This window comes from Gavia stellata, chromosome 10 (assembly GCF_030936135.1).
Source record: "Gavia stellata isolate bGavSte3 chromosome 10, bGavSte3.hap2, whole genome shotgun sequence".
Taxonomy (NCBI): Eukaryota; Metazoa; Chordata; class Aves; order Gaviiformes; family Gaviidae; genus Gavia; species Gavia stellata.
This window is the reverse complement of record NC_082603.1, coordinates 22,931,032-22,952,333: the sequence shown is the minus strand read 5'-3', so window position 1 is coordinate 22,952,333 and position 21,302 is coordinate 22,931,032. Positions and strand designations below refer to the sequence as shown.

General features: G+C 35.7%; 1 protein-coding gene across 4 annotated transcripts in view; it reads left to right on the top strand.

Moving 5' to 3' along the window:
- The first annotated feature begins 461 nt into the window (after positions 1-461).
- Positions 462-21,302, top strand: part of MIGA1 (mitoguardin 1) — a 39,365-nt gene continuing 18,524 nt past the window's right edge. For 3 of the 4 annotated variants that reach the window (XM_059821711.1, XM_009814842.2, XM_059821712.1), the window contains exons 1-6: positions 462-576; positions 3,370-3,547; positions 4,108-4,244; positions 4,500-4,626; positions 5,107-5,243; positions 6,011-6,134. In XM_059821711.1, coding sequence (XP_059677694.1) covers positions 478-576; positions 3,370-3,547; positions 4,108-4,244; positions 4,500-4,626; positions 5,107-5,243; positions 6,011-6,134 — 802 coding nt within the window. In that variant the 5' untranslated portion in view covers positions 462-477. The remainder of the gene's footprint in view (positions 577-3,369; positions 3,548-4,107; positions 4,245-4,499; positions 4,627-5,106; positions 5,244-6,010; positions 6,135-21,302) is intronic. The other variant, XM_059821713.1, reaches the window with a different exon arrangement.

Below are 21,302 nucleotides of genomic sequence, written 5' to 3'. Positions count from 1 at the left end.
AAAATTGAAGCTGTGAATGAGATAAAAGATTTGAGAGCAGCCAGAAAACGTTCAACTCTCTTAGCTGGCAAATATGTTCTTACAACAACCATGATCTTAGAAACAGGGTTGTTTCTATGTATGATTTAGAGGATATAGTAACTGAACTGCCAGCTAATAAAAACAGATCGAGTCCTCTGTAGATCCTGGTTATACATACACAGGTCTCTGCACAGAGCAGTTGGAATGAATGAGGCCTAAGCTGAGCCAGCAAATTTGCTATCTTCTCATTAAGCACAAGTCTTAACTCTGCTCATAAAGATCAATCAACCAAGACATGTACCTGTTACATAACAGATTCGAGCTTGTAGAAGAAAGCTGTCCTGGGTTTCTATTGCATAATTTAGTATGTATCCTTCATTTGACAGTATTCCAGAGACCATCTGTGACTGTTTTCAAGATAGTTCCACTTAATGAGGTTATGGGAGAGAAGGAGCCATGTCAGAAGAAGCTGTTACTGAGGCACGACTTTCTCTGAAGACAGTAGCTTTACGGGTATTTCATCTTCCCCTTTCTTGGTATTATTCTCTTAACCAGGTAATATATGCATTATCTGAATATTGTCACTTTTGATATACATTTAGAAGTTTAATTGCAATGTTGTACTCGCTCTTCTGAGCATAATATGAATTAAATTTGTACAGACTATCTTGATTTTTAGTTTATTTAGAATGCATAAGCATTTTATGGGTCTTCTGCTAATAAATGCTTAGTGCATCATCATACATCTGAGTGAAGAGATTGCTTTATCTGCAATGTCTATATGTCTTCATTTTGCATCAGCAGAATAATTCTCGTCAAATCAAATATAAAAATCCTTAAGTTGTCTTTTTTTTGTAGATTGTTTTAGGTATTTAAAAACTAAACGTAACTGTCATTAAATTTTGAGTAGGATTGAGTGTGGTCTGAAATAATGTCTCGATTAATTTGGTGAGTGGTACCTGCAATCTGAATGATAATTAATTAATGCAAATCAAAAATCCCCTTGTTCTAGTTTTCCAGTCACTTTTGTTTGATTAAATAAGCAGCACATGACTAAAACAAGGCAGTGATTCTTCAAAAACAGGCTGTTTTTTAAACCCATTCAGTTCTTTTTGCTGGTTTTGTTTGTCTTACTTATGGAAAGATCTTAAAATCTTAAGGCTCTATTAATCACAGTATTTCCTTTTATAGATGGCCCTGGAGTGATTTATTTTTATTTTCTTTCATTGATTTTATAGGCTGGTTTTCAGTGTATAAATAGCAACATGGATAGCAGTCACTCAAATCTAGGCAAAGTGTACTTTATGATCTTAGTTTTCAGTTTGACAAAAGCTGGAAGTATTGTGAAGCTGGTATTCCTTGTCTGCAGGGAATCATAAGATTTGTCCCTAGAGCACCTTCATATCAAAAACAGGGAGGAGGAGCTGTAACTGTGTTGTAGAGATTCAGAGAAGAGAGGTGTTAGTTGCCTATAACTACATATGTGATAAATGATAGGGTGAAGTAAGTCAAAATTACTTGAGAAAATATTAAGGCTTCAGTAGTATTCCTCAGAGAATAAATTTCTTGAAGAGTGAGCCATATTGTGATGCCATAATACACAGGAGGAAAAAAAAGGGTTTCTAGTTGGCTGTACAAAATATGGTCCAGTAGTTTTTTTCCATTCTGTGTATGCTGAATCATTGACAAGGATAATGAAAAGAAAAAAAAGTTTATAAATAGGAATCACAATAATATTTTTTTTAGATCGATATTAGCAGGTCCTAATAAAGTTCTGCTTTTAAAATCCATGTCTTTAATATGACTGTATTTTATTTTTATTGAATTAGGTGTTTGTAAGCAAAAGCTATGTCATTTTTCATATTTGCATGTAAATGCTTTTCAAAGTTTTGCTGCATATAAAACCAGAATGAGATATTCTCAGTTGTAGCTGCATCTGATTATTTTCACATTTTTTCTGGATTTACAATACTTGAAAAGTCTCGCTGCAAGATCACTGATTTCTTTTTTACGTTGCAGCATATTCATATCCTTTTTAAATACCATGTATGACTCCATTATGTGCAATTATTAACTTTCCCCTCCTTAGAGGTTTTCATTTCATTGTTGATTTATTTATGATCATGCTTTTAGGCACAGACAAATTTAAAAAAATCCACTTACAGTTCTTTGAAACTTTAGTTCTAGCATTTAATTCTGAGCATCAAGGGTTTAATCTCAGTTATTTGGTTATTAACTCTTTTCTGTTAAATACAACAGTCTTTTCTAAGTATGTGTTTGTGCTGTGTTTCAGGGATTTCCTTTTCCTCACAGAGTACAGTGCTAGGTTTTCAGCCTCAGTCAAGATACACTACCGCTAAGGGCAGGGTTCTCAAGTCAAAGGTGTTTGACTTGTTGATTGCAAACTCAATGCAGAGCAAAGCTTTCAATGCTTCTTTAAATTACACAACTCTGATAGTGTTAACCAATTGCACAGCAACCAGGGACTGCCAGTGTGGAGTGGAGTGGTACTCTGTGTGGCCAGCTCTCTCTCATACGAGGAAACATGTTACAGAAACACCATATTAGCCCCAAGGACTGCAGATGTGGTTTTGTCCCAGCAGTCTGTTTCTCAAGCAGCATAGATTTCCTGAAGATTTTTTGAATGTGGACTCTAGTGTCCAGTTAAATGGCTCTTTTCTTCCTTGTATATCCTGTCACTTTGAATTTTCTAAACTTTGTTAATGGCTTTTAATTCCAGTTGCTTGTATATGTGGTTCTTATTTGCTAATTTAAATGTCAATAAACCTATGACTGATCTATATCCAAAATGTAACTATCACAAAAAAACCCAACCTGTTTTATTTAGAGAAATACGTTTAAATACATGTCCTTCCCAAATTGAAAGAGCATGCAAATGTTAGCTTTTGGATGCTCCAGTCTTTCACAGGGGAAGAAAATAGTCTAGTTGTGAAGGGTGCATTTTTTTTCAGTATTTCTTTGCTGTTAGAGAATTAATTGAAGCCCTGCATTGTCCTAGCATTAAAATACTTAGATCCCCATAGTCTGTGGATTTGCAATATACCTTATAGTTCTTGGTGCTGCAATGTGTCTCTCAGTGCAGCCACTCACTTTGTCCCATGGGCCCCTTTGTAAACTCGCTCACTTCCTTGGCTGCCACAAATTTTGAGAAGCAGTTAGTCTATGTCCTTACTCAGAGTTGGCCGTTTCTGAGGCTACGTGAGAGCAGCATCTCATCTCCCTCAGACAAGCTGTAGCCTAGGTTGAACACACAAAAAGGAGGGTAGAAGGAAAGGTGGGAGTTAAGGAGCATATATTTCCAATGAAGTCATACTCTTTTATTTTCAGATAAAGCTTTCCCCTGGGTTAAAGAAGCTGTTCACGGTAACAGCAGTGAGTGCAATATCTGTTATTTTTCTGGCCCATCATTTTAAAAGAAGACGTGGAAAGAAAAACAAGAAAGTGCCACCATGGGAACCGAGTCATCTAGTATTGGAGTGTACCAAAGCAGCTGCATCAGAAAAAGGTAAATGAAGGAACACCCAAGGTTTTTTTGGTTTCTTGGAGGGGAAAAAAAGGGGTGCAAGGGGATAGGTTTGCATAACAGTGTGTAATAGTAAAACAAACTATTTTGCTTTAATGCTAGTAGGTTTGAATTGTTAAAGTAGAAATTGTGAAATTAGGAACAAAATCAAGTGTTTTATAAATAAGCTGGTCTTCTCAAAGCTGAAGTTTTAATCATAAATTTGGATTAAAACTTTTTTTATCAATAGTATATTGACAATGGGGTTTGCAGTTCTTGTGGACATCTCAGTACTGAGAAAAGCAGATTTAAATTTTTATAGGGTGGGAAAATAATTATGCTCAAATGCATGTTTATTGTTATAGATATTGACTGTTCTAATTTGTAGTTTTCACTATATATTCTATGTAGTTTTATATAAAATTGAAAGTAAAAGAATAATTGTTGTTTGCTTCTAAACTGGATTTTTTTTAAAAGAGTAAATGCAATTCTTGACAGATCTTGCTAACAAAAGATACGCTGATTTTAAAGCTACTGCAAACTCAAAACATTGTATCTGTTAGGTTCTAGTTGTTCCAGTAGTCGGCAAAATTTGACTCTTTCTCTGAGCTCTGCCAAGGAAAAAGGATCTCAGCCTTGTATCTATACAAATGGAGGACTTTTCAGTAAATACTCCGGTTCAGTTCAGAGTCTGGCCTCGGTAGGTAAAAATGTTTTAAGGCTCTTGAATGTCTGTAAACTTGCTCCGCATATGCACCTAATGGTTTCAATGAGCTGAAATAACTTTCCTGAACAAGCTGCACAGATGGCTAGAGATGCTGAGAAGGCCATTGTACTTACTACATAGTAAAAATAGTTTCTAGATAGATAACTTGGATGTAATGTACTCTGGCATGAGTGTAGATTTAAGGATACGCTGTATTAACACTTCAAAAATTTTTTTTTTTTTTCTAAGGTTCAGAGTGCCACCTCTTGTCACAGTTGTGCTTGTGCCAATTCTAATTCTTGGGATAAAGCAGATGAAGATGATATTAAGCTTGTCAATATTCCAGTGACCACACCTGAAAATTTGTATTTGATGGGTAAGTTTTAATAAGAATATTCAGCATCTACCAATAATGAATGTAAATAATTTCTTGGTTTTGTGGCAAAGTGACACTTACACAATATTATTGTGGTGTTCTTTCACAGTGTCCTGTGGGCATGTGTTTAAGAACGTTTCCATAAAATAATGAAATCTTACTTGATCTGGAGTTAGTTTTTTAAAATACATATTTTTTATTCCTATATTTGTAGTAGTAAGCCATAGAATTATTTTAAAAAGTAAATAGGAAAAAATACACTGAACATTGTTGCTTTAATCATATTGTGAACTTCTTTCTTATTAAAAAGGCAAATACTTTTTTTTTTTTTTTTTAGACTGGGAATTGCTGTTGTTTTAAAAACTTACATCTCTGCTATAATCATGCTTATTAGCTACATAGTTTCCTGTGACTCTAAAATGTGAATACATATGGAAGCTGTGTATTTGATGGAATGGAGGTATTCCTGATCTCCCCTAGGTATGGAGCTTTTTGAAGAAGCACTGCGTCGATGGGAGCAGGCACTAACTTTCCGTAACAGGCAAGTTGAAGATGAAGCAAGTTGTGTTTCCATTAAGCTGGGAGCAGGAGATGCAATTGCAGAAGAAAGTGTAGAAGTGAGTATATTCAATCTATAATCTACTGTTGCTGCCCTGACAATTCATTGCATTTTGTTACCTGAATCTTTTCAACTTCTAATTCAATTACCAAAACTGAGAATGAATTCAAATTTCCAATTTAGTGGCATTGCATTCAAAGCACATCTAACTTTGTTCCTGTTGATTTTTTTGCTTGGTTATTTGGAGGAGCATGGAGGAGAGGGCATTAGGTTTATTTATTTTTTTGGCAATTGCTGTTGCATCAGTGTTTGCTTCTGGATGGTTATTATCAAGCTACCAAGCGTACTAGTTCTCTGCACAAAATCTTTTGCGTCATCGCTTTCTTTTATGATTATGTGAGAGGATATCTGCTTAGCAAAGGTAAAGATCTTGGGAAAGATGATGAATTTATGAATATTCACAGATAATATGCTTGAATTTTATTTGCATTCCTTTGTTCTTATTAACGAAATGCTAAAAATATTTTTAAATAAGCATACACCTGGATGGCTTTCATTATTTCTAGTGCAATAAACATCACAGATAAAGTATTTTTAAACTTAGATTTTATTTTTATTATAGTAAATAAAATAAGTGTATGTTTAGAAAAGTGTGTAGATTTTTGGATGTCAAAGTATTCATCTGACAGTGTCCTTGTGTGGTTTGTAGGAAATCAGTGTGGTACAGGGGGCTCTGTGAAGGCTTACTATTCTTGGATTTTACAAAGGAATCTTACAGACTGTAAACAAATAGAAAATCTTCTTCTAATGTCTTTCTTCTTGCAGGATATCATTAGTGCTGAATTCATTCATAAGCTTGAATCCCTTCTTCAAAGAGCTTATCGTCTTCAGGAGGAGTTTGAGGCCACCCTTGGGGCCTCTGATCCTGCTTCTCTAGCTAATGATATTGGTGAGTACGCCTATTTTACATTTTTATTGCTTGTAATAATGACTCTTGCAGGGGGAAGTCACTGAAATATCAACTGAGCAGAATTATATTTACCAGTAAATAAGCAGAAAAAAATTCAGGTTCTTTATGGTATTATGTAATGTTTGATCTAGTGCTTGTATTTTAGATGAGAATGGACTAAGAGGAAATTTGTTTCCTTGTGGCTTAACAGTATACTTCAGAATTTTCATAATACTTCTCTGCTTTCTAAAAATTATGTTAACTTGGGTATTTACTTACGCAGTAAGAATATATGACCTTTTTTATAGCATGGGTGTATTACAGCGTTTCAAAAGAAGTTTTATATGTCTTTTGAACTGTCAAATTGTGTATGCATGTACTAGGCATTTTTGGCTGCCACAATTAAAAAAATTTTTACAAGAAATCAAAACCAAACAAGCTGTAATCCCTGGTGATTGAAATTTATCAGTTATGAGTGACTAAAACTAGGCAAATATAAGAGTAGTTGCTGCCAGACATGTTGATTAAATCTAGATAGTTTGATTATTTTTATTTAAAGTATTGGTTTAAGATGTTCTTAAAATCTGATACTATTACGCTCTTCCATAATTCAAGATCAAGGATCTGATCTCAAGTAACTCACATTTTAAAGGCAGAACGTGTTCTGGGATTAGTTTTAGTCTGTAGTCTTGTTTGTTAGACTTCAGCTTGACTGACACGAGGTGGCAGTACTCTCATCCCTTAGCCCTCGTGTTATCCTGCAACTACTAAATACAGCTCTGAGTAAGGTGGGAATTGAATTTAGGTCAGAGCTGGCTTTCTGACATATCTGTGTACACCTGTTAATGTGATTCTTAAAGCAGAAAAGTGGTTGGATGTTTTATTTTGGTGTCTGAAACCATAAGCCCTAAATGAAGTTGCAGTGTATAACCATTATTAAATTAGAAGTTTATTTGTCGTTTCTATCTTCAGGCAAAATTAATAAAATGGTATTCAAAGGACTCAGTGTGATGTTCAATGTGTTTAGCTATTGTTTTGCTTGGTTACCCTGGAAGTATTTTAAATTGTTTTGTTTTGTTTTTTTTTTACATGTGGTAACTTGATTCTTGTTTACCAAGAATGTTCTGAGAATTGAATTCCTTTCAAATATTCATTGTAGAAATCATTCGTGATCTCTTGAATAGATATCTATTACTTTATTACGAATTTTATTTGTGCTGGCCCAGATGAGTGAAGCAAACAAGTAATAAAGTAGTTTAGTAAGTAGTGTTTTCACTGTTCAGGATTTGGGGCTTTTTCATCATTATCTTGAATTCGTGGCTTGAACAGCAAGTAATATATTAGAGAATGCTTCACATTTTCAGAATGATGTTTTAGAACATAAACAGAACAACATCATATCCCCCCCACCCCCCCTTGCCCCTTCTCTCCCCCACCATATTTTACTATTCACTAATCTTGGAAAGTGAAAATGTTCCAAGTGATTGGGAAATCACTGGTTTAGTTCCAAATCCTAAAAAACAAACAACCCCAAAACTCCAACACCCAAGTTTAAGCGTCATGCCTGTGAAATAGTAGAGTTTTTGCAGAAATTTGCAGTTCTGTTACCACAGACAACATAATAAAAAGTGTAATTAGTGCCAGTTGATGCAGTTTCATGGTAGCTAGTTTTTCTTGGACTGTAGGTTTTTGAGAGATCTGCAGTTTGGGGGATTGATAGAGCATACATCAGATTATAATAATTAGCTCACTGACATGAACATTTGTTTATACTTCTGTCCACTGCTAAGGGAAAGGTTTGCTTTCTAAGGAAGATGTTTGGTCAAAGGCTGTAATTTTATCAACTATGTAGTTGATGTTAGAATCGTTTGTAGAGCTGGAAGTTGATAAAAAATGCTTATTAAGGGCATTAAAAGCATTGAATTAATGAAAAGGAAAGGTTAGTTATACCGATCTGAATTATCTGTTTAAATGGTTACAGTCTAACAGATTACATTTTAATCCAGGCAAGTATGGATTGTACATATAGATGGGATATTTTAGAAGAAAAATAATAAAGAAGCACTCTTGGCGTGCATTAGGAATATTATGCATCACACAGTCAGTGTAAGTTCTCAGCATGGTGCTGTAGAAGAAAGACCGTTGCTGATCTCTGGCTGTGTGAAAAGGACAGCATCAGCATAGAGGCAGAGATATGATCTTGGTTTTGTATATTTTTAGAATACTGTGTCCAGTTCTGTTGTTCATATTTCAGAAGATATGAAAATACTAGACAGCTCAAAACAAGCCATAAAAATGATCCATGTTGTGGAAGAACAAGGTAATATGTGTCTTAAGTTGCGTATGTCCAGCTCCTTAATGAAGAAAATACTGAGAGGTGACTTACTTGTTCTGAATAGCTGCTTACACATGGAGATGGTATGTGATGCTGGGGAATTTGTTGTCAAATTCATAACTAGATCCGATTTCTGGTTGTTCAAATGAAACAAGTTAAGTTCTCAAGTAAGTTGCCTCCGAACCATGTTGAGGGTATTTCAGTGTTTTAGACAAATTTTTTTTTTTTTTTTTTAATGCTGTTTTGAGGGATGTTTTTATTCCTCTTTGAGAAGAAGGGAGGGACTTGGGGATAAATGGTCATTGTGATCTCTCTGACATTTAAGCGTTTCCCCTTACTACTGCTATGTTTTCTTCTTTCGTGGGCCTTGGAGTGAACAAGAAAAAGCCTTTGTTGTCCTTAATAAGTTTGTACCACTTGCAGCTTGTCGTTAGAATGCTTATAACCAGATCTTATGCTTCAGGGTTTCAACTGTTGACCCAGAACGGTAATCAGAAAATGTTTTGCTTTGTTTTTTCTCTGATACTTATCATGGTTAGATACAGTTTGTGGATTTTTCTTCCATTTTCTCCATCAGAAGCACCTGTGATTAGCCACAGCTGGAGGCAGGGCTCTGACAGTTGGACAAATGCTATCAAGTGTTATCAAAAGACTTGCTACATAAATATCTGACTAGCAGTTCTTATTCAGAAGCCCTGGCTGGTAATAAGCTCCCAATTTTGTTAGGAGGGAAACTTACAAAGGTAAAAACTTCCATCAATTTCTGGCTTTCAGCTTGCTCTGTAAAATCTTCTGTCAAACTTCTGGGGCTCCTGAAACCACTCTCTTCCCCACTTGTCTACTAGTCACAGATGTTGCTCCTTCCCAAAACCTTTAAATGTTATTCTTCCCAGGTCATCATTTCCCTCTACCTAATCAAATTAAGATCTTAGTGCTGCCATCGATCAATCATACCACAGACTGGCTTTCATTTTGTGATCCCACTTACTAGTTGAAGTTGGTTGGCATGATAAACAATTTGCCAACCAGTTTTGAGAAACAGCCTTCTGGAGGAGGCTATGGTAACATGCTACATGGGTGAATCAGGAATGAATTACCTGGGACCCTCCTGGAATACAATAGCTTGTCACTGCAACCACTGTCTTTCATGATGTGGCCTGAAGTGCTTCTCTTCTGTCTGCTATGACAGGTAAAAGGTGACTTGTCAGAGCAGGCAATCATCACTTGAAGTGGTTGCATGCTGTAGTCTAATTGCCTTCTGTTTGATTCTTGTTGTGTAAATTAGCATCTCCAAATGCTTTTTTTTTTCCCCCCTAGTTAGATATAAATTATATATTTTCTCTTCTATGTATTTCTAAATATTCAACTTCTAGCAGTGCAGAAGATACAGGTATAAATAAATATCTTTTCTGCCTGTGGGTAGAATTATATTAATAGTAATAATAAAAATAATTGCAAATAATAATTTTCAACTCTGTAAGCTATTGTTGAGTTATAAACAACGAATACAGCCCTGGAAAAGACTTGCATTTTAAATAGAAGAAATAATGGAAGGCAGTTATGTTCATTGTTGTTGCATTCTCCACTGGACTTTCAGAAGTATCATATAAACCAGCAAGCTAAAATAGGATTTCTATAGCAGAAATATTTCTGGACATGAAATTAAAAAGAAATACGTAGGGCTAAACTGCTGTTGTTCTTATGCTGATTCTCTTCGTACTGTGAAACAACACGGGAAGCCTAGAAACAGGCTTTCCCTAGGCAGGTATAAACTGCATTGAATCAGGAAGGAGGCAATTGGCAGAAAACTGTGAAACAAAATATTCATCTTGTTATTTCTGAGTAGTGAATGTGAGGGGGTAGAGGGTTAAAAGCTTCCAATACTTTCTGTAGTCTGTCCTTGAAGAAAGTTCTCTTTTTTCTTTTTTTTTTCTTTTTTCTGTTTAGGTCTTTTTCTAGCAGACTGAAATGTTAGTCGAGCTAACTTGGGAGGAATGCAAAGAGTTAGGGAGAAACAATAGCTTTACTTACAAGCAGAATTGCAGGTCAGAGGGGAAAATTCTCAAATTGTAGGGCTCCTTGTCACTACTGAATTCCTAATACTTCGTATTACTATTTTGATTTCTACTGTAAAAAGGAATGCTGGCACTCAAACTAATGGTGACTTGTGTACACTGGCCCCTAAACTTTTTTATAATAATAGTAAAACCTATGCATTGATTACATTTTAATTTTTAAAATATTTACTTTTATATTAATTATCCAATTTAAAACAAATGAATTGTTTGAGGTACTGCAGTAAAAGATCTCTCACAAAGGTCTGTGTTGTTGGATGGTTTTGTTGGAAGATTTCTCTGTTTCTTTTTTTAATTTTCTTCTCACACTCAAAGATATGCCTGGCATTTTGGAGAGAATGAACACAGCCTTTAACCTAGTAACAAAACTCTTCGGAGAACATCTTTTCTCCAGCTGCTCTTAAAACAAACAAAAAAATCTTTGCATAATCAATGAAACTGTTGAAAGCTCATTTTTATACATTTTATTAACACAGACTTCTATAAAGTTGTACTGTCCATGAATGAATATCTAGGGCCTGTATTTTCCTTCCTGCCTCTGAAATATTAATGGAAAAATTCTGGTTTGAGTATTATGTTTTATTTGGTTATGCACAAGAAATGTTTCTAATTCTCAGCCTCCAATGAGGAGGTGAGCAATTTGTAATAGCTCACTTGGCATGTACCACTAGAGCACACCTATAAAATAATTTTGAAGTAGTGTAACTTTTTATGATAGCTTGAAAACTTTTGCTTGCTTTGTGTTCCTTGAAGATAAATTTACATTAAATAATCTCTTCATTTCTTGGAGAAGGACAAAACCTTTTTCTAGTGGCTGAAACAGAATTGAAATTGAAACAAAAGAAAACAATAGCTTTTTCTTTAAGTGCGGAAATATATTCATCCCAAGAAACGCTCTTATAAAAGAAAAAAAACAGTATTACTAAGGCTGAGGAAAAGCCCAGGAAAGTTATTCCAATCATATTTTAAAAAAAAAAAGAGCATATTTTGAACATAATTTAGCTATTGCAGTTTGTGGAAGTTCAGTAACTGCTAAAGCTTGCTACATTTTACTGTGAGGTCTCTTGTATTGCAACTTATTGCTGCAACTCCTTATTTCTGACTCGCAATAGATACTCAAAGGGCAGATGTTTGAATTGGATGGTATGTCTTGTGCTATCAATAATATTTAAGACTTTCCTTTAAAGGCATATTTGTCCAATATTAACAATGCTTTCTTTCTAAATAGCCTTCAGCAAAATTCTTTACTGGAAAGCACCTAAGCACAGAATGTTGAATAGCAGAGTAAGATTGGTAGTTAAAAGTTCATCTTAAAACTGTAAACAAAAATATTTCTGCAACTGTTGTGTCTATGAAAAGATTATAATGCTTGGCTTTCTCAGGGATACTCTTAATTTTGGCAATACTATACTAAAAACGCAAAATAGCTTTGCATGGACCTGCAGTGAAGTTACTGGTACTGAAAAATATTAGTATTTGATAATCTGTATCTTTATGTTGGTATTTGATAACCTGGAGTGTATGTTTGTGTTTATCTTAAAAGCAGAAGCTTAGATGCCATTTCATTGCATAGTAAAACAAATTAGCTGAAGTCTTTTCAGCAGTGGCTCAAGATAATCTATTTTACTGTACACTGAACCAGTGTTGGAGAACTCAAGGTCACTTATTGTATGTTAGGTGGGGGGTGACATCGATGGAAATTTCTGAAAACACTTCCAATAAGATCAGAAAGAGAGTCTGTTTCTGATTTTTTTTTTTAGGACCCTTGTTACCATTTGCCCAACAGCTTTGCTCTTAGATCCAGCCGTGCAGGCTATTTATACACCTTGTTGCTCTTCCTTAAATGGCATCTCCGAAACCTGTCTTCTTTCTGTCTACACCAAAACTCCTGTTTAAGCCCTTGTTTCTCTCACTTCTTGACTCCTGCCATGTTCTCATGTTTTGCCCTGCCCATTTAAAACATGCTTCTCTCACATGGCCTTAACTGTTGTTTATAAAAATCACCTTTGCTCATTTTTCTGACCAGATTATTCCTTTCCGTTAAGCTGTCTCTCTCCTTCAGGAGCTTCTCTTCAAATGATATACAAGCTATTACTCCTTTTAACTCTAAAGGCTGCTCATAATTGAGCTACAATCCACCTACCTGATTTAATTTCCCAACCTTTGTTCGGTTAGTTGTTCAGTTAGTTGTTCCTGTGCTTCTTTGCTCAGTCCTCCTAACATAAAATCTGTCTGCTATTTCTCAACTTTTTTGCTCATTCCTTACAACATGTGAGCAGCTGTGATCGTCTCTTTCCCCAGATCTCTTCTTAGTGTGAGCTTCCTGGTTCCACATAGTTACCCGGGCAAACTCTGATTACTTTTTCCCTCTTTTTCCTTTTTCTCTGCCCATCAATTTTAAATCCCTGATAAAAAGGGAGAAATATGATGAAGCTGTTCCAGTTCCTTACATGAACAAGGAACATTTGTACATCAGTTTATGCAGTTAGTGCCCCACAATACACTCAAGTAGGACTAGTTAAGGCATTATCTGTGTGTTTATCACTTACCCACAACAGCGAACACGCATGACTAACACTACTTTAAAGGCATATTTTTTGAGCGATCCTTTTGCATCGTTTTTGTTGGCCATTCTAGAGCTTAGTTTTAGTCAATAGCTTCTCCATATTTTTTTTAACCTTTTAAAAAAGTGCACATATTTATCTTCCTTTTGTGTAAAGAAAAGCAATCATTTTCCCCACACATCAGGGCTTGATTTAATAACCGCTTGCCTTCATTTTGAACACTTTTGAAAAGTGGTTTATGGAATAAGTGGAAACAACCTTCCAAAGGCAGGAAGTTTTTTTTATTTTTTTTCCCCCTCTCGCATGTTCTTGTGGTATATTCTTAACAAGTTATAAGTTCTTTTTCTTACTAAAAAGGATGTATATACACTTAACTTCTATGTGTTTATATACGTTGTGGGTATAAATGTTCCAGCGGCAGGAAAAGTCATACAAGACAGATGGCAAGTAGTGAGGGCGGGATAAGTGTTTATTTTTCTGGCTGGAGTATCGCAGTGTGAGGTTATATAAACTGATGATCAAGAACATGTTTTGGCCCATAGGGCTAATTCCTGTTTTAGAACTTCTACTAAAACGATTTATTCTTGCATTAAATTCTGTTTTTAAGAGAGGCTTGTCTGAAACATTCTTGGGCAGAATGAAGGAAGGAGAGCCAGAATGAGGTGGGGGAGATATAGACAGTGATAGTTCAGAGTTTGAAAAGACTTCAAAGGTAATCAGCTCTCTTAGCTTGGTAACTTAATCTTGAAAGTGCAGAAACAACATTTTGAGCTTCTCTGATTGCTCTTGAGCACAATATCAAGATGGAATATTGACAGAATTGTATAAAATCAGCAAACGTAGCTCTTTGCACTATAGTTCCTTTATTAATTCAATAGTTCAGTTAGGACTAAAATAGATAAACTTCTGCCTGCAATTTATTTTCAAGGGCTTAAAATGAAAACATTGTGTCTGTGTGCACACATGCAAGAGCTAAAAACTTTTATTAACTGATGCGTCTACTATGTTTAAATCTTGCTGCCATTTAAGTCAAAGGCTCTGACCCATCAGCGTGGCGTAAATGGTTGTAGCGTATCCGCGTAGCACAGTCTTCAATGATTGCTGCTTACTGGGCTTGTTATTCACCACTAGCCATACCCCATCGCTACAGCAATACACATTTATTTACCAGGCATATAGTTTGTGGGGGTTTTTTTAATTGTTTGCCGTATAGCTGGGAGGCTCAAGTAGCTTGTGTAAGCATTTAATTCCTAAAGGCCTTTTTATATCTTACAATTTTCTTAAACTTTTGTTTCAGCTTGAAACGTTTCAAAGTTGAACCTATATGTGGGAGTAACTCTATTTTTGTGGAAAGTTATAGCAAAACATTCTGTGAACAATAACAACAGAGGGAGTAAAATTTATTATTCATGTGTCATTTTTCTCTCATGCATGTATTTATGCAGTTAATTACTAAAGCTGCATACAAAAGTTACAACTGTTTGTACAACTGTTACAAAACATTAACTGGGTTGTGTTTTATTTCCCTTTTGGTGGCTCAAGCTAAACTTTTTTTTAATAAATTACTATCAATTCTTTAATTCTTTGTGGGATATCTGGTCTGTGCACTATGTCCCACCTTACCTAATAATCCTGTTTGTAGCAAAGTGCTGTAGTGTAGCTGATTCAAGAGCACATGTCAATCACACCAGGCTTTATTCTCTCTACTGCTATTTAAAGCTGCCCTTGTTCTACGTACAGATATGCTGCAAGTATTTAAAGGTATTTCCTGATAGCCTAAATTATGTACATTCTTTATTATTCAAGTTTTGCTTTATTTTACTTCAATTTACCACAGATAACTTATATATTGACTAGATAGCAACTTTAACTACATCTGTTTGAGTAGCTGCTAGTCAGTGTCAAGCTATCTTCTGGGGTCAGGTTGCACTAATCATTACTTACATTGTAGTTCAAGTATTAACATGTTGTTACTAGTGCATTTAGCAACCTTATAGTGTTATTAATTTTTTTTTTTTTAATTTAAGTTCAGTAACTGGTGTTATTTAGTAAACTAAAGGTCCAGAGGAAGAACTCTTCATTCAGTACAACTTTTTAAGGATTCTTATCTCAGTCTTTCCTACTCTCAGGGGGCAAATGGAATGCAAGCAGGCCCCAATCAGTGGGGCACTTAAGATATTCTTTAAGTCTTATTGTTTAAAGTTAAGCATGTGTCTTGCTAATTTAGGTTCTTAAACCCAGCTGCACACAGCATGCAGTTTGCAGAAGCCAGTCACATTCCCAAGCAGTTTCACCAGAATCTGCAGAATTCTGTAAGACAGTTCTGCCCTGAAATTCAAGTGAAAACTACGATTATTATGCTGTCCCTGCAGGCTCTGCCTGTGTCAAATATGCTAGAGTCTCCATTCTGAATACAGAATCCAAATGTTAGTCCAAATCAAATATATATATTTGCATCTTTTGATGTTTATTTCACTGAGGATCACTAGTTATATAGTTGGTTCTGTCTTTCTATCTTTCTATTAATTCCAGGGATAGGAAGATACCAGTCTTTCTTTTCTGATACTGTCTTCGTACATGTAAGCAGAATTACCAACTGCTAGACAGTATATTTTCTTTTAATGGAAGAACAAATTATTATGTGGGTTCCTTTTGTCAGTCTGTCTCACTTGCTTTGAAATGTCAACATCCCTGAAGCATAATATACTGGCTAAAGAAAAACCTTTCCAGCAAGCTTGTGTTTAAAATCTTACTTTGAAGAGAACATGTTGGATGGTTCCAACCCTTGTGCAGCAAAGCAGTCTATATACTAGCATACTAAATGTGTACTCTTTCCTTTTTTTATATAACAAATTAGGAAACTTTATAAATCCACAAGTTTCAGGAGCTGAGCAACAGTTTCTGGTTATTCTTGTCCTTTTTCATCACTGTGTGTGCTACCATCTTCTCTTCTATGAAGAGATGCATGGTGGGAAAGCCAAAAAGGTGGCAGTGAACTGCCTTGGAAGGAAACAAGGGATACTGCTAGTAATGCACTTGTGTAAACATCTTGCTTTAAGTACCCACTGATTTCAATAGATTTACACAGGTGTAGTAAACCTGAGGCCAAAGGGATAAGTTCACTTACTTTTGAGACTCCTCTCTCGAGTCTGGTGAGAAGACTATTCTACCTAACCTGCTTATGGAGGTCTCTGGCGTAGGAAAGTTATTAAAGGAGCTAGTTCTTGATGTGTAAGCCTCAAAGTTAACGTTGTACTTCCTTCTCCTGTAAATATGACATTGCATTTTGAATCTGCTCTGCATCACAATGAGTTAACGTACTATCACACTGAATGTGGTTGAACAGACCATTCCATTGTCACTAGGAAGTGTCTGTGCAAAAATAGCAGTAGGTTGTGCTTGTTTTTAGGATGTGAAGAACTAAGAAAAGACAGTGACGTTCAAATCTGATGACTAATGTATCTGGCAGTCTTCACAGTGCTGTGCTATAAATCACCAGTGGACATTCTACATTTTAAAATAACCAGCACTGGAATTCAAACTAGACTTTGCTGTGGACAAAATAGATGTGATGCTTTCTGAACTACAGCAGAATAGAGTACCCCTATGAAGAGGAAACAGTGACAACTTTGTGTTGCACATCCACCTAAACAGACTCTGTCCAGATAGACAGCTGATTGCCAGATCGTCTCTCTCAAATCAAATACAAGTACAGAAACTGTTATCTAAACTATTAGACTTGAAAATGGGAGGGTGGTCAGAAATCAAATTCTTTTCTAAAGGATAGGGATTTAAACCTCAAAATCAGGGAAGAGCCACTGTTTTTTAACTTCAGCATAAAGAAAAGAAGTTGCAGAAAACTGTAACCCTGTGTAAATGTAGAACCTTATAATGTGCAGTTATTAATAAGTTTACATTTTCAAAGAGTCTAAAAACTGTATGATAGGGAAAGACCCTAACAGTGACATGTTGTTTACACAGGATATACATCTCAAATCTGCTTCAGGATCATATGCCTATGTCAAGCAGAAAGTCAGAGCAGTAAACCAGAGAAGTGAACTTATGCATACTTTTATTTTGTGTTTACTAAGCTGATTTCTCAGCTGTCAGCACATATGATGTGTTAGTTCAGGTTATAAAAGACACATTAGATGCTACTTCATCTTCTTAAAATTTAGATTTTAGCAATCTAGCACCACGTGTGTTTACTCTGCCTCTTCCTTGAGATTTGAATTGCAGAATTCCTCATGGTGAGGTCTTTCTCTTTTGAGATTTTGGTTTTACGATAAAGCACGCCACAGTGATTCAGGGACAGCTTTCACAGGTCACATTCTCTGTGACAAAATGGTGTTTCTGGCCTTTTGATAATTTCTTTGCTTAAAAAATATTGCAACTATCAGAAAATATTCCAATTCCGTTATCAAATTTATGGAAGAGTTGTTTAGCAGATTTAAATCTTGAAAGAATCATTTGATTTATCACCATTCCAGAATATCAAAGCTGTATAATATTTCCTAATACTCTTGAGTTGTTTAATGTACCTATGTCTGTGGATTACAGGAAATAAATTATACTTAAATTTCTTTCTTAGGTATATTTGGGTTTCACTTTGAGAGACTAAAATGGTTACTTATGCACAAGCATTTTGTGTTGTCTTTACCTTTGCTAGATGAGAGCATTCAAGGTGCTTGATTTTACTGTTTTAGAACATAAGAGCAGTAGCTATGTTGTTGTGTTTTATACATCATTAAACATGTGCTCAGCAGATAATATAACTTTATGGACAAAGTCAGTATCTTGAAGGTCTGAAAATAACCACATTATTATAAACATCCCAGAAATTGCTATTATTTCTTTCAAAGTATGTGGAAAATCTCTTGAAGATAATAAGGTTGTTTTAGGCAAGTTGCATCTTTTTCCAGATGACGAGTATTGCCAATCAGTACATCTCAGTTTTCAGGTCGATTTTATTGCTTATGTATGTAAACTTAATGGATTGTACTATTCAATTTTTATAGGCATTTTCTACTTATTTATATTTAAGCATGAAGAATCTATTACTGTCATGTATACACATGCTTTTAATTTACCTTTTAATCAGCTGGACTCCTTTTGTTTTAAGAGTAACATCAAAGTAATAAATACAGAACACTGTGTCAATGAAGAACATCTTGTGTTTTGCATAATGATAATTAGGTGAGCATTCAGTGTCTTTAGAAAATGGGCCTTTTAATACCTGTGTGAGAGTATTGTAGTGGAAGGCTTTTATGTGGACCTTGAAGATTATAGCTGTACTTCGAAACAATTATGAAAGCTCTGTTGAGTCAACTTTTACTGAGGAAGTAAGATTTGGCCTTCTGTTTGCACAAAAACAAAAGATTCTTCTCTGCATGAAAACTACTAAGGTGTTTGTTAAGGATGTAATTTGAAGGCTCAGCAGCTAGCCAAAGCTTACCTTGAAAAAGGTCTCTGAGTACTAGGAGGAAGGTGAAATTGCAAATACTAAGTACTTGGTGCTGTCCCATACTCTGTTTTCACCAGTTGTTCCTTTTCACTAGACCACTGCTTTGGTTGCTGAGTTCCTAGTCAGGTGCTGGTGAGCAGAAGCTGTGTATTCATGACAGGGGCCTACTGGAGGTGGGAGCACATGCTGACAGCCAGGCTGGATGATCGTACAGCACTGGAGTGTCTTTTTGTGGGTTTGGTGGGGGTGGGAGGAGTTTTGGTTTGGTTTTTTTACAGGAATCTGCCACTTCAGTTTGCACTAGAGCAGTCCCAAAAAGAACCATGAGACATGTTTAACTTGTGATATCTGCTGATGTACTGGTAGAGTACAAGATTTGGTGAGATATTTTTAAAAGATCCTGACCTGAAATATATTTTTATGCTGAAGTCAGTAACAGCTTTGTTTAATTACAGTGAGGTGAGATGCCTCCAGCTATAGGCACTTTCTTGAACCCAGATATTTGTGTTACTGGAGAATGTAAACACATAATTTAACAATAACTGTTAAATCCAGAATCATCTGTGTGGGCACCCTGCTCCGTTCTTGGCTTGCCTTTTTTAACGTGTTGCTATACGACCCAGTTATCGGAAGGTGCCACCTGAAGGTTGGGACTGTTTTCTTTTTGTAAATAAAATATAAAGTAAAATTCACTGCTTTCTAGGTGCATCCTGTAAGACTTCATGTAATACACTAGTAGCTACTTGGTAGGACTGATGATTTTTTTTAATGAATATTCAGTCAACGCTCTCAGAGTTATGACTATTTATAAACGTAAATAAAGCTGCTTTTGGGTGCTTCAACAACAGTGGTGACAAACGACTATGCCGCTTGTGACTAGCTAGAAGACTGCGACACATTCACTTGAAACTGAATTTTGTAGTAATTCATGCTTCTGTGCTTTCTGAACTTGATTACTGTAATTCCTTTGTCTAGGCGTGAAGCCACACATCTAAGGGGCCTGACTAGCACACAACACAGTGGCTGTCTGTGTGGTAGCCTGGCAGAACACTGGGACCCTGCTACTCTTGGATACCCTGACTTTTCATAAGTGGATTCCTTTGCAGGGCTTTCTCCTCTTCAGAGTCTATCAAGTCTCTCCTTTCTCATCCTGTTTTCCTGTTTGTGATGTATAACTGCACTAACATTCCACTGAAGTGGGAGGGCTTTGGAGAATAGGGAACCATGGCTTTAACGGTGGCACTGAGAACTAAATTCCTTAACTCCCAGCGAGTTCTTTGCCAGCGGGTAACTGCTTTCCTTTTTTAACTGCTGCATATAAGTGCAGACTCACTTGAGAACTCATGCCGTATTTCATTCAGGGTTGGAGGGAAGATAACATATAAACAGTTTTCAGGATTTCAAAACATTATATGAAGGTGAATACTTCCCAACTGAATGCTAAAAAGTTAATTTGTGTGCAGTTCCATCTCTAAGATCAGATTTTGTTCTGAGCGTTTAGAGGGTTAGTTTTGTGGTCTGTCTTACCACATGAACATACTAGAGCAAAGACAAATAAATATTTTAGATTAGTACTCTGTGAATAGATGTGAAAGTAGCTTTGTTCTGGTTTGGTTTTTTTTAGCCTGCTTAGTTTCAAATAGATAGTTGTTTGCAAAATCTTACAAAGGTAGGATTAATTTCACAAGCTTTAGCAATACTCCATATTCTTAGCATTTTTTAGTACCCTTAATCTAACTTTAGAACCATGTATGCATTTTAAGGCACTACAATCAAGAGTCATTATGGCAATTACTGTTGTCAGTATAATGTCTGAAACTATACTTCATCCTCTTCACAAATATAAATGAACTCAAAATAACTCCCTGGCTTCTCAAACAAGTAAAGTATATTTGAAGCTCACATACTCGCTAGTATTCCTTCCCTGAAGGTATTAGACTATGTAAGAACTAGGGATGACTGTATGAGCAGTTGCAGCCGCTGGTGGGTGGGTTCCTCTTGCAGCTGTTCATTCCAGGAGTCTCATTGTACTGCTGTCTCTCTTTTCATGTTCTTGTGTCTAGGAATTTTCTCCTGGTACTTGTATGGTATGTACTGCAGCTGTAACTTAATTTTCATCCTAACGTTTTCGTAACAATGTGCTCTCTGCACAGCATGGTATTGATAAGCACCCGCTCTGCTAAGGGTGGTTTAGGGTATTAGGGTTTAGGGTATTCTTAGTCAGAAATAGCTGACAAGGCTGTTTTGTTTTCTTTGGGGAGGCTGTGCTTTGCATGCACATATCACTTACCAAAGGTATTATTTCGCTCAGCATTACCAAATTTTTTTTAATCCTTTTTTTTTTTTGTCATAACATGCAAATTTTGTGCCTTTTTTTGTAGTACTGAGAATTTTATTTGAGTGAAAACACAGATATTCCATATTCAACTAACATGTTAAAAACATACTGGCTAGGTGACAGTTTTAGGCCCATATTAGAAAACTTGGATTTATGAGTTCTTCAGCAAATATAGATGTATTGAGAAATCTTATTATCTCTAGAGTTTCATGTAATCTGTAGCAGGCTGGATGCAAACTCTACAGAAGAACCTCTGATTCTGTGGTATTCTGGGCTGGAAACTCTCTGGTTCCTTCATTTACACCAATTATTTTTTTACATAGATGCAGAATAAGTTTTAGTTAAATAGCATTATTCCCACTATTCAGCATATATTGATGTATGTAATCAAT